The sequence below is a fragment of the Poeciliopsis prolifica genome, unplaced genomic scaffold, assembly GCF_027474105.1.
Source record: "Poeciliopsis prolifica strain line A6 unplaced genomic scaffold, Auburn_PproV2 SCAFFOLD010, whole genome shotgun sequence".
Classification (NCBI taxonomy): domain Eukaryota; kingdom Metazoa; phylum Chordata; class Actinopteri; order Cyprinodontiformes; family Poeciliidae; genus Poeciliopsis; species Poeciliopsis prolifica.
In genome coordinates this window covers 13,910,402-13,924,443 of record NW_026562385.1, presented here as the reverse complement: position 1 = coordinate 13,924,443, position 14,042 = coordinate 13,910,402, and the positions used below count along the sequence as shown (strand labels likewise).

General features: G+C 38.0%; 1 protein-coding gene and 1 long non-coding RNA gene across 3 annotated transcripts in view; both read right to left on the bottom strand.

Annotated features, from left to right (window-relative positions):
* The window catches only part of igf2bp1 (insulin-like growth factor 2 mRNA binding protein 1), a 41,443-nt gene extending 38,820 nt beyond the window's left edge, over positions 1 to 2,623 (bottom strand). Inside the window, exons 1-2 of the mRNA XM_055035753.1 lie at positions 1,885 to 2,623; positions 779 to 839 (exon numbers count right to left, since the gene is read on the bottom strand). Of these exons, the coding sequence (XP_054891728.1) occupies positions 779 to 839; positions 1,885 to 2,059 (236 nt within the window). The 5' untranslated portion in view covers positions 2,060 to 2,623. The remainder of the gene's footprint in view (positions 1 to 778; positions 840 to 1,884) is intronic.
* A 2,660-nt stretch (positions 2,624 to 5,283) lies between these two features.
* Positions 5,284 to 11,524, bottom strand: LOC129363673 (uncharacterized). Of its 2 annotated transcripts, none has more exons than XR_008606339.1 (4): positions 11,274 to 11,524; positions 10,928 to 11,046; positions 9,653 to 9,759; positions 5,284 to 5,939 (listed from the first exon to the last, which is right to left on the bottom strand). It is a non-coding gene; the product is annotated as an uncharacterized LOC129363673 (long non-coding RNA). The 2 variants fall into 2 exon arrangements; XR_008606338.1 differs by having other exon boundaries at positions 9,675 to 9,759; positions 11,274 to 11,519.
* Positions 11,525 to 14,042: the final 2,518 nt, after the last annotated feature.

Sequence of the window (14,042 nt, the reverse complement as noted above, 5' to 3'; positions counted from 1 at the left end):
TCTAAACTAAAAAACATAGATACTAAACTAAAATGGTGAAATTTACAAAAAATGTAAACAGTGAATAAGAGTGTATTTTATTTGGGACTCCAGTACAAATGCTGTAGAATTCAACAAGCCTTCAGTAGAACAAAAACTGGACTCCACATTAACGTAAACACGTCAACTGTACTGGCATAAGACGCTGAAATCAAGTGGTTGAATTCACAGCACGTGCATGCAGAAGCAGACGATACATATAAAATAACTTTGCCATAATGCATGAGATAAATGCATTTAAAAAGACATTTCCAGAGCACAACACACACACCCCTATTTAACACTGTGGCCACTTTTAAAGCAGCTAGTGTGGCCTGCTGAGTTGAACAGTTTATGGCGACGACTTTGTCCAGAAAATTGTCTGTAGCACTTTAATGTATCCAATTACTAAGGTTTTATATCTAACCAATATCAACACATTTAAAAGAGGAGGGAAATGCAGGCTACAAGAAGCCAGGCGAGCACAGCAGACTCCACCACCAGAGCTATCACAGTGCAGTTCTTCAGCAATGGCCGACAGCGTTCAAACCAACGACACAGCACGGTTCTCCTCTGCTAGCTTCCCAGAGCCGCTTTACACTACAACACATGAGACTGCTTCTTATGGACACACACTCAGAAAATCAGCAGAAAAGGCGGCTTCATCCTTCTGAAATTTCACAGAACGTAAAGTGGTGAAACACATTTAGAGGTGTGTTTAGAAGAGGAAGAGTTGAAAGTGTTTAAGGTTTTTCAGTACCTCTGCTTCTTGGGGACAGAGTGCTCGACCTCAATACGTTTCCCATGAAGTTCCACTTTACCTGGGGAAAAAATACACAAGGAGAGTTCAGAACAAAAAACGTGGCTACATGCTAACTGTTTAGTAGCCTTGTAGGCCTAATGAGGGGGGTTTGGAGTTTTTAAGCTGCAGAGCTTAAGTAATGGGGCCACTGTAGCAATCTGTTTTTCAGCCTATTTATTAAAAAACTAAAATAGCACATAGGCTAAGAAAAGACTCAAAGGAACACCCAAGTGCTTCACAGCATTATTTTTAAAGTACTGAAAGAACCTGTCACACAATTGTGTAAATTCGACCCAAACCTTCAGTTAAAATGCGTGTGTGTGTTTTGACATTTTAGGTGGAAACTGTCGCCAAAAATATGTTCTCGTAATTAAGAGAGTTCAGGCAGAAGAAGAGGCAGCTGACTGGCATGGCGACCTCGCCACTCCTCATGTTACACATGTAGGAAACCATGAACTGTTCGCTGTATGGGGGCCACGGCGAAGACGAGGAAAGGAAAGGCTGTGACGTTCAGAACTGGGTTTCTGAATTTGCTGGACCACTCAACGTAGGTCAGCTTTTTATCTATCTTTGTCATGGTGGACTCTCATCTTTAAGGGGGAGGGGAGATAAGTAAAGCTTCACTCTATATCACTCGGCAGGCTGTTCAATCAAACCTCCTGAGGGGAAGACACATGCAACATATTGTCTTTTTTTTCTATTCAGAAAATAAGTTATTTTGTTTGGTACATTACAGTGACCTCCAGTATATACATTCACCACCACGACCGTAAATTTCCAGAATACGTGACCCTCCCCCCTGCAAAAGTTGAATGACTCCCCGGGGCGTATAATCCGTGGCACCCCTTCATTCATTAAGTCACTGCCGAAGAAGTTCCCAAACAGAATGCATGGATTTTTATGTATCGCCTTTTTGCAAGAGCCTGGAAAATTTCACAAAGAATAAAACGAAGACACACTGTTGAGGGTGAGCATGGAGCCGGGGCTGCACGTCCGCGTCTGACGCTGAAATCACTATGAATTAAAAAGAAGCTTTCGACGAAGAATAATCATTTCAAACTCACCCGAAAAAGTCTCGATTGCTTTCATTGCCCAGTGATCATCTGGACAGTCCACAAAGGCATAGCCGTTTTTCATCAGGAACTGTCCGGAGTATGGGATCTTGTGATCCTCGAAGGTTTTGATCAAGTCCTCGGCAGTCACGCTGTCGCCAAGATTCCCAATGTATAGTTTGTGCATTGTGACTTATTGTTTGTCACAGTCCAAAAAATATGAAAAAAGAAGGAAATCCCCCCAAAAAAGGAAAACGATGAATTTTAAGAAATCAAAAAGTTTCGATCGTGAAACTCAAACAGTGTAAGCAGCTGCCCTGTCACACTGCTCACTGCTCTCACACACAAACTGGAATTCACGCTAAAGGATGAAAATGTTTAACAAAAAAAAAAAGGATAAACAAAATGACTGGCTACAGAGCAAAAGTTACAAATCGGACAAAAGTCCAAATTTAAAAGGAAAAAAAAAAACAATTTCAAATGTCGAAGCAGGAGGTGAGTTGGTGTGTTTGTAAATCCAGATGGATTAGAAGAGCAGAAGAAATAAAATCCGATGAATCGCAGCCGGTCCAGCAGTCGAAGCAGCAGCCTGCGGGCTCTCCACGGACTGTGGATCACAGGGGGTTGGAGCTGATGGGTGGATGATGGGTCTGTGCTGGAAGAGTGGGGGAAACTCTGGCGGGACCAGATCAAATCGGGAGTAGGCTTGTGTTTTCCTTTCTCTCTCTCTCCTTTCTACCCCTGTCTTTCTTCGCTGGCTGCCGGCTGAGCGGTGACGCCGCCCCTCTTCAGACTCCGATTCACGATTTTTTTGTTACCACGTGGTCTGGTTGGAGTAGGGTAGAGGCGGAAGGGGCGGGGCCACGTTTAGACTTTAGCTTCGCCAGATGAGAGATGTCTCCATTCCACTCGCAAACGTCTCTCTTCTGTGGATTTCTGTCTTTTCTGCTTATTATTTAAGACAACAACCAGTTTCAGTTGTTTCTGCTCGTCGTTACAGTGACCTTTATGAAGTAGGTCAACAGTGTCATCTGAGTGCTTGGATTTCCACTTGCTATTTTTATTTGCCCCTTCCAACACATCCTGATGTTTATATGGAGGGAAAAAAAGTAAACATGGATATTTGAAGTCATCACTAATAGTTTTGCTTCTTCAACTTTTGTTCGCAGTAACAAACCTAAATTTTCCTGCAGAGCTGTAGTGGCCCTGCTTTATTTCTCAACACATGTATCTTATAGCAGAGTTTGTATTTATTGAAACTGTGAAAACTGCAGCAGCTTTCCTTTGTGACATTTCCCAAAGTCAGACGGATATTAATTCAAAAGTCTTTGAACTGCTTCAGATTTGGTATTGAAAGTGTTATTTATCGCCCTGGATGTATTTTTGTGTTTTTAACCTCACTCCAAAAGCGCTTAAGCTAAATTCTCGACCTTCATGTTTACATCAGTTTTAATTGTGTTGCACAAGTGAACAAATAACATGGCGCTGTCTCAGACCTGCAACCTCTCAAAATGGAGGCTGCAACAGTTGCGAAGGCCCGTCCTGAGCGCGCGGGCTACGTGGAGGTGGGCTGTGTCATTATGGCGCCGCGTGGCGTGCTTATAATCCGCTAGTTGGTTCAATCTGCTGCCCCGAACCCGAATCTGAGTCAACGTGACTATTTCAATGCAGTGATAGGTGAGGCTCATCATGGTCAGGGTGCTTCGTGGCGTCTCTGCGAAGATGATCCGAACCCTGAAGGCGGGTCCAGAGCTTTCCGTCTGTCCAGACTGTTACTGGGTCCGATATGAAGACCCAAGAGTTCTGAACCCTTAAGGACTAAGTAGCATCTTATTCAAACATCTCAGGACGAAGCTAGTATTTTAAAAAAATATTGAATGACTGGACTGCATAATTTAAATATAGCTATTACATTCAAAAGCCTTAGTATTACTCCCATTACATTTTGACTAATCTACCAAACCTGTGACAACCCATCACTTCATACACTCAGCTGCCCAGTTACTGCAACCAATCCTGTGAGATTCAGTTCAAGGGTTTTTTTCCATTCCCTGAGAAAACTTCAGCTCCATCTCTGCAACCCACCTTTGTTCGTTGAGAGAAACATGCAGGTCAAAGGGCAGCTCTGTGGCTCAAACAGCACCGACATGTTTTCAAACAAAGGTAGAGAACATTCCTTGTTAAAAGCTCAACATGAGCTTTTAACAATCACACACACACACACACACACACATATATATATACATACACACGTACACACAGTAATCAATACCTAAAAAAACAAAACCAGCTGTCATCTACCTATGTGTGGTATCCATGTTTCCCATATCTTAGACACAACCAGGTCTATTTGAAGTCCAGTAAAGAGTTTTTTTTTCCTTGTATAAATAAAAATACCAATAATTAAAAGAAAAAAACATTCATAAGTTGTGACCTCTTGGGGTCAAAGTCCATGGATACTGGACTTTGAACCCACACACCTCCAAGCACAGCTCCATGCAAATTTCATAATGTGTTTTCTAATCCTACCTGTAGGAATAAACAAAACAATAGGCTATAAATAACTACAACTAAAACTAGAAATAGCAATAATCACATTATTTTTAACCTTAAAGTACTAGAGGTAATTCCTAAAACATGAACCATGTATGTAGAATTAAATGGAAATTCCACATTCTAAGTCCAGTTCAGGTCTGGGTGCTGCAGCTTCACTATTAAGCATCTGTGTTTGAACACATACCGTTGAGAACGCATGATAAAGAATTATTATTCTATAATTATAAAGATGCATGAATGAGTGATCACTTTTTTCATTTTCATTAAATCATTAGAATGTTTTAATCTTGTTTTCTGTGGTGTCAATTTACCGCTGTTGTCCTTTTCCTTTTTTTTTTTTGTTTTCTTTTTTTACGAGTTTTATTACACACACTACATTTCCCTATTTGCTGGGAAATGTAGCAGTGGTAAAGATCAAAATGTTTTATCAAAAATATGAGCAAAGTCTAGAAAGATGTGCTGTGATATGGATAAGAACTGGATTTGTAAAGGCTGCATGAAGAGTTGCTGGTTTCCAAGAACTCAACTGTAGTCTTCATATTTTCCTAGCAGTTGAATTTAGTGCATTTCTATAGTACCACTTCTCCAAAAATTTCTCAATTTCCTCAGAAAAAAAAGTCAATAAAAGTCAATCTGATTATACAGACTGAATCAGATGCATACTGCAGTAGCTAGTAGCTTCTATGGGTCAAAAGCATTAAAAACAGTAAAATTACGATGTTCATGAGTACTTTTACTATAAGCTAACATTTCCTTCCAATTTAGGAACTTGAAACTATTAAGTAGAATAAAGTAGTCTTCATTGTCTCAGAATGGGGGACTCCACAATGTTGAGAGGATATCAAGGCATGTAGGTTAACACAAAGATAAAATGTTGCTTTTATTTGTTAAGAATAAAGATACTTCATTGCTACATGTAACATATTCAATGATAATTTACTGATTTTTTTCATCGTTCTTCCCCTCTTCAGAAGAGCACGTGAGCAGCGCTTTCTGTGTGCTTGGGGGGAGGGGTGGAGATGCAGAGGTCAAAGGTTGGGGAGAGACGGGGTGAAGTGGGTGGGAGACAAACAGCCCGTTAATGCTGATGTATCCTCTGTTCTCTGCGTTTCATTCTTAGAATGTGAGATCACCACATTCCAGATTAGATTGTCATCATCCCTCTGGTCAGCCTGTGTCTTTGAAGTGTTGCATGACAATATTAAATATTGTTTAGGTTTTGAACACAGACTTTTTGCCATTCCTGTTCCTGACATGTTCCACACTTCTTCCAGAGCCAATCACCAGCACCTGATGAGAGCACAACTATGTCACCCCACAGGATGACTGGTGTTCTGGTTGGTTTAGCCGTAGCAGAGGTATGACTACAAAATTCATTTCCAATTTACACCAAATGTTGGCAGCAGCTTCTAAGAATCCTGAACCACCAGGTTTGCCTCCGCCAGAGGCTTTACATCAAGGAGATGCAGAGGAAGATGGCGAGCCGGGCTCAACCTTGAATGATGAGCATCCTGCAAGACAGAGAGAGAAAAAATCATTCTCAATAAAAAATTAATTAGAGCACAAGTCATTCTATTATTAACAGATGGACCAGAGCATGTAATAAATTTATCCAAAGCCACAAACAGATGTAATCTATTTTTATCCAAAATTTTTAACAACACAAACACGAATGATCACAATACACACCTCAGTTTTGGTACACAATTGTGTGGAAATTCTGAAGATTGTATCATAGCAACAGTTAGCCATTTTAGTAATGATTAAATAACCTTTAAGAAGGTATTTAGCATCTTTTTTATTAATCCCAGATCTACGCATTAGGTTTTTTTTATTTGTCTGATGTAATATTGTAATTTTAAGTGTTGAATTTTCACAACACTTTATAATTTACAAAAATTATAATTAAGAGAATTAAAGGAAACACCAGCCAGTGTGGAATTAACCCATTCAATAAAAATGAAATGTCCATTTAGTTCAGGAACTTTATCAACTTTATGTGTTAAAGTGTAACTAAATGAATATTTGAAAGCCCTTAAATTTGTTAACTGGTGATTTTCTACTTGTAGTTGATGAACCATTGCATTTAAAAAAAGAATATTACATCAGACCAATGAAAAGACTACTTTATGTAATATCCAGTTAAAGGTTGTAAACAGGCCTCTTCTTAACACATACTGTAATTTATTTTAAAATGACTGTACATAATGTGTTCCATTCTGTGAGTTTAGTTCCTGAAGTTAACTTTTCAAAAATATTCTGATTAGTCAAATATGACTATAAACTTTGATGTTTTCAGCACCATGTGACGCCTGTGGTCCAGGTGAAGACCTAACTCTACCTCAGACGAGATATACTTCCTCAATAAACAGAAATATGCACATTAAAATGTTTAACGATTGTTTTAATGGAAACTTTAAAAGGAAGTAAACCAGAATGATATTAAAACAAACATCCATTCACAATTTTCACTGAATTATTTTCAGACACAGAGCTTGTTTTGTGCTCCAGGTTTGAGCAAACAGTCTTGTGTAAATTCAGTGTCTTCCTGTGGAGACAAACATGTTTAAAGACCTTTGGCCTTTGGTCCATACTTACTCTGAAGTAAGTATTCTGATGTTTTTGTGGCCTATCTGCTGCTGGACTAACGACGCAACGTCACAGAGCAGAGACGTCATTCCAGTTCACTTCCCCGTTTCTGGCAGTGAACTGGAAACCACTGATGTAAAGATTGTCGTTCTACGTTGAATTACTTGTGATTATGAATGTGTAAATAACATCCAGATTTCAGAAGCACCAGATGGAACAAATGGACCTGATTTCTTACATTAGGCAAAACCAGGACCAACAGCTGAAAATTCACAACTTCCACTCACTGCATATATGAAGAGAATATAAAAAAAAACTCCGCTTCATCCAATTAATGCATCTGTTTTTAAGCCATGAAGACAGATTATTGACCTCCATTGTGCAAGATACACTTTGTTATTTCAGTCAAGCAGAGTTCTTTCATGTTTCCAGTTCAACATTTGGAACATTTTAAAACAAAACATTTGCTTGATAAATATAGAGATTTTTGGTATCAGATCTATTTTTAAACCTGTCACACACAAGACTATCTGAACTGCATTAACTCACATTATGCTCGTTCTTTAAAATCACAATGTGAGATCTTCTTAAAGATATAAAACAAATGTTAAGATGTGGCTTGTTTGGCAACTGAATCAGATCCAGTTGAAGAATCACAGGTCCAATTTAAAGCCCTGAATCAAAAAGATGCTGTGAAATGTTTGAAGTTTCATCTATTTTTCTTAAGTGTGGATTTATGCAAAGGCTTTATGTCAATAATTCAAACATCTAAACATGCAGCATAAACATTACATTATGATGTGGCAAACCTAATATGAAGTATTTGAACTAAATATAAAACTATATAAAGAAAAATACTGGGGAAAACAGGATAGAAAGTAAAATCAATTTAATTCTTCATTCTATTTTTCTCTATATTAATCCAAATTTGATTGATAATTTCCACAGTTAAGACATTTTGGGACAGTATATAGGAACCTGTTGAAAAAAAGAGCAAGGTAGAGAAAGTTACTTCTTTAAAAAAACCTGAAAAGCTTTGTTGTTTTTAGCTTCTATGCAAAATTTAGAAAAGCTGAGCAGAGCAGAACAGAAGCAACAGGAGATTTGTGATGAAAAAGATTTGACAGTTTTTGTGCATTATTATGTTTGGTAAATTAAGAAATATCTTTGCTCTGAAGTCATGCGAATCAATGTACAAATTTGAATTATTCTTCTATTCCAAAGAAATAGGATGTAGAGCAGATGGAGATGAAAATAATGCTCTGCACTTACTTCCTAAATGTACAAGATCAAAAGAAGTAAACAGAAATACTGTGAAGCTGCACATAAGAACAGAACTGAAGTAAAAATACACTGTAACTTTCCACTACAGCTGGTTTAAAATGATTTCATCTTAAGCTTTTAGTTTTCATCAGCAGATGAAGTTCTGAGGTCGTCCTAACTGGGAAATCGATTTGATGGAAGTTGTGGTGATGATTGTCTCGCATAGGATCATTTTTCCTGTTTTCGCAGATTTAAATTCACTTGTCAGGAACTGAAATGCTCTAGAGGTCTAGTTAACGTCCAAAAACTCATTCAGTTTTTTAATACTAAAAAATGAAAGTTAAATAACCTTTAAATTATCTGGAGGAGAAAAATCTAAATATGTTAGTTAGTTTCATCCAAAGTTATTAGCTTATTAAAATTAAATGTTTTCACAAGTTTTGAAAAACAAGTTAAAGTATTTGTCATCTTTTTCTTGAAGTAAAGATTAAGTAAAATCTCTTTAGTCTGTTTAACATTGTGATGTAGTAGCTTTCTGAAGTTAAATCATTGGTCAGAAAAGCCCAGTTTGTAACAGAAATCCCTTTAATTCTATCCCTTTAATTCTATTAAAGGGATTTAATATCCAAATGTTACAAATACATTTGTATTAGTATTTGTAACATTTAAAGTTACTCTGTCATGCAAAGTGGGATATTACTAAACTTCCTACATTTGTTTTGACTATTTATTTATTTATTTTTTAGCTCTCTGGTTCATTTTTAATGTTTACATCAACTATTTCTACGGTGGTCAGGCCTTAGAAACAACATGAAAAACCACAGACTCAGTAAATAAATCATCAGGAACTACACTTTTTATAACAAATTTATATTCAAAAAGTAGAACTGTTCACCTCCATCAACATGAGGACAGATGGCAAATTAAACCTATGAAAATGAATGGTTACACCTCAGGCTGACAGTTCTAACCCTGGAGGCTGACAGCCTCCAGGGTTAGACGTGAGGCAGTTACTGCTAAATGCCTTGCTTGGCCAGCTGCATAGAAAAATTACAGATGTTAATATTCTAGTACAAACCAAACAAAGAAAGAAAAAAAAACCATCTGGAAAAATAAAATTTTTTCACTATGGTTTTTTTTTTTATTTTTCCATATTTAGTCAAATCTGAAAATTCTATGTCATTCTTTTACTATTCCTTTTGTCTGAAATTGCTAGTAAATGAGAAGAAACCTCAGGTGAAGTCCCCGCACAAAGGTGCATTAAACCTCACAGGGACGTCTTTAAATGATTTATGTTCAACTTTTAGAGATGAAAAGTTTGGTCTCTTCAGTATTGTACAAAAGTAAACAAAGGAAAATAGAAACATGCTACCCAGCTAGCAGGTGGCTCTTACTTCCTGCGCTGACATCATGGAAACAGGATGTGCTCTCTGAGTTTTCAGCCATCATAAAAATTCACATTTCACCAGGGATTTACTGCTGCACAGAAAGACAAACGGTTAGGTGCAAACACGGATTAAACACCTGAAAAAACAAACAAGAAAACTCAAGAGTTAGAAAAAATAAAAACAAAAAAATGGAAAAACACAAGCCAGCTTTGTCCACAAATAATGTCTCATATTTTACATTTTAGTTTGGCTCTGTTTTGTTTAATTATGAAGCATTTTACATGAAAATTTATTTACAACTTCTTGCAAATGTTAAATTAAATGAAAGTTTTAAAATATCACCCTTTTATAAGATATTGCTTGAATATTATCGAATTTGTAGATATTTTTTGTGTTAAATTATGTATTGCAACTGTATTTTTATTTATTTATTTTTGTTTAATTCTACAACACCTGATGAATGAAAAAGTTTGTTGTGGCTGAATGTGGCACATTTGATGATTCATTTACCAACTTAGATTTCAAATAATCTGTCATACCCCATCAGGTTTAATAGAAAAACATTGCAACTTACAAAATAAAAGATTGTTTTTCTTTTTTTTAAGTAGGTTTCAAACATTTAGAACATTTTTCAAATGAATATTTCTTTTTCTGACATTACAGTTTTGTGGTTTAACTTCTTCCCATTTTCACTCTAACTTTTTGGATGATGTTTTTGCTTGTTTAGGTTTAAGTCTTGGGGCCAAAATGTTGCCAAGGTACGTTTCTGGCTAAATAAAGGTTCATTTGTTTGCTTATTCGTTCATTTATTCATAGCTGTTTATTGAAGTGCACTTTCCCTGCGTAATAAACTACAAAACTAAAATAGAAAAGTAGATGAGTGATGATGGGAATAAAGTAGCATGAACTGGTTCTAGTACCAGTGCAGCAGAACGATCAGGACCCAGACAGGATCTTTAAATAAAAGCAGAGTGCAGTAGCTCTTTAAATATGACACAATGCCTTTAGAAGCAACACTTAATAATAAATATTCAAAGCAAATATAAAAGCGAGAATATGAGATGTTTTGAAAACTGCTCGCATGATTTGAATTCAAATCTAAATCAGGTTATTTAGGATCTGGTTGCCCTCGTGCAGGTCGGTCACAAATTCCACTGAAAACATGGCTGTTAGCACCGACATGAAGGACACGAGCATGGATTCATCACGATCAAAACAACAACAACAACAGAAGTTAACTGTTTGTGAGCCGGACTCACCGAACTTTAGGAGTTCTGAGCCCAGCAGGTCCTGCAGCCCGGAGCGGAGCAGCTCAGCTCAGCTCAGCTCAGCTCTGCGCTGCGCTGAGCTGCCACAAAATGGAGCGAGACGCGGCGGCCTGCGTGGGGGCCGGGGGAGGGGGAAGGGGGCCCAACATTATGGGAAACAAAGCACAACACATGAAGCGGGCCGCAAAAAGAACCAAAAACATTGTTTGATTCCCAGGAAACGTGCTGGCGTCAAGAACACGTTCAAAAGTGGGGAACATATTTTTTTGTGCAGCTGCCGGTACAAAAATGCAAGTTTTCAACGTTGTGTATTGATAATTGAAAATATTCAACTTACCTCATGAACTGGACCGTTTCAGTTAAAGCAATAGAAACAAAGAGGGGAGACGGAACTAAGAAACCTCCTCAAGCTGCTTCCTCAGGTCAACTACTTCTCAGAATCATCTCTCTGACACGAAACAAAAAGCCGTCCAGCGTCGTCTCTGCACGTCTGTCGGCAATTTAGCCGTGTAGCTCACCCCTACATGTGGATGTCTCCAAAAGTCTCGTTGAAGCCATTTAAAACATCAAGATGCTGCGATTCTCTCTGTCTGGGCCACTACCGCCACCTACAGGAGAACATGCAGCATAACACCTGGGCCTGTAGCTCCAGCCGAGGCCTCCAGCCTGAAGAGCCGCTGAGGCCCGAAACGTCTCCGGGGAGAAACTCGTCAAACAAGACATGAACCATCCTGCTGATCAGATAAACACCGTCCTGCCTGTTACTGGCTTAATCAGCCCCATCACCTCTGTCAGATATAAACAGTACAATTCAATGGATAAAAATAAAAATCTTTAATAAATTATAAACCTCAAATTGAGCATAATCATGGAATTATCACAAAAGTAACAGTGCAATAATCACATATTTTTCTCCATGTATTTTACACATTTTATAGAGCGCAAATTAAAGGAATTCATAAGTAATTAAGACGTTTCCGTCTATTAAACTCAGAAAGTCACTGAACGTCGATTTGTTTGATCCATTTGACTGATTATCAGCCGTCAGAAACAACCGATAATCATGTTCACTGCGGACATGTGAACGAAAAATGACCCGGTTTGAAGCCGACGCGGGATGCGCAGCGGCCCTGAGCCGGGCCCGACAAGCAATCAAAAAAATAGGCGCGACGAAGCCGCGTATCGAAATGGGAAACATTTTTTGATCAATAACGAGCGAACCGACGCGGCCAACGCTCCTCCCACCGAATACTAGATTTTAATTCGCTGGGATCCGCAAAAGAGGCTCGCGCGACCAAAACCTTAACAATGTATAATCTGCGTGACAAAGGCGCGTGTTCCGCTGAAGGACTTTGCTTCCGATGCGCGCTCCCGACACGTGCACGCGGCGTTTTGGAACTTTTTGGGAAAAAGTGAGAATAATTGAACAAAATAAGAAGTCAACGTTAGAGTCAATGTCAATTGTAGTCAATGTCTACAATCATTCATCATCATCATCATCATCATCATCATCATCATCATCATCATTATTATTATTATTATTATTATTGTTAATAATAATAGTAATGTTGCACAAAGAAATAGAAATATACTGACGGACCATCCTCCCTAAGTAATGGCGTTTAGAATACATCTCCATGATAAGCGGAAGTGAATTTGGTTGCAGACGTCACACCGCAGCAGACCTGCGTAACTGACAGAAATAGTTTTCAGGGTGTTTTCAGCAAACTGGCTTCAGAGGTGATTCGGTTATTCCGGACTTACAGTTATGAAGTCATATTGGATTCAAAGTGTCAGTGACTGGCTCCTGGCTGAAAGGCTTCATGCTTGTTGTTTACATCCAGAAGGAAATGGTTGGGCTGTATTGCGTCACAATCTGCATCGAGAGCCACATTATCTGAACAAATAAAGTTCATGAGCAAGTGGAGGAATACTTCCTCTATGATGCTTACCGCAATGTGCCAAACGTATCCAAGACATCTTCACATGAGAAGAAAGTTGGGAATTGAACCAGTGACCCTCTAATTAAGGCATGAGTAACAAAACACTGCTCTGCAGCAATGGCAACATCAAATTCACTTTTAGACAAAGTTGGACAAATCCACCTGTAGTTATAGAGACCTTAGTTACTGTGAAAAATGATAGTTATATATCATCATTATGAAAATGATTATTTCCACAGTTCCCGGCAGCAGGCCATGAAAACAGAAACATACTTGCATCTCTAATGAACAGATCACAGCGATCTGAATCGTTCATCTTAATCTTGAGGACAGTTAGAACTGAGAATGAAGCAGGAAAAAATTGTCCTTATGTATTTCTGATCAAAAGTGAAAGCCATGTTCTTATTGGAGGTTTACTGATCTGTAAAATAAGACTTTCATAAGACAGAAGACACAAGTCACCTGTTCAGTGAACTGAACTGTGTTTGGTGGGATGACAATGGATTCAGCTGACATTCAGGAAATATGGGCTGAAAACATACTGGAAAACTGCAAAGAATAGAAGTCACCAGAGCCTGAATTATTATTACTGTATTCAAATAAAAATGTTCTGAAAGTTTGTTTCTGTATGTTTAGTTGAAATGAGTTCCACGCAGGATACATGTGTTTCAGATAACTGAGTCAGAAAGTGACTAATGGATGCTAAACCAGGTTCAAAGGTCAACATTTTGCTCTACTCCTAAATGTACAAGGAAACACATATCAACTCAATATTTATTAAAAGTTATGCAACTATAGTTAGAGGTTTTGGTGTTACACAAACGTTTTTGGAGTGTTTATGATTTTTCTAACAATTTGCTTGAAGAGGACAGAGCAGTTTGGTGTTTGATTCATTTCACTTTATTTCATAAAGCATTTTCTATCTAGCCATATTCTGTTGGAACAGGTATTCTGATGAGACGCGTCGGATTAAAAGTACCTTTTGAAAACAAAATAAAATATTTATGCAGGAATAAAACATACTTTCAGTAATCCTACACCTGTGTATGACAAGTTGTTGTTCTGATGTGAGAGATGTCTGGATTTTATTAGCTGGAAGCAGATAATCATAATTAACAGATGTATAACTTTGAAAACAATCTGTGGAATTAGACTTAGTGAAC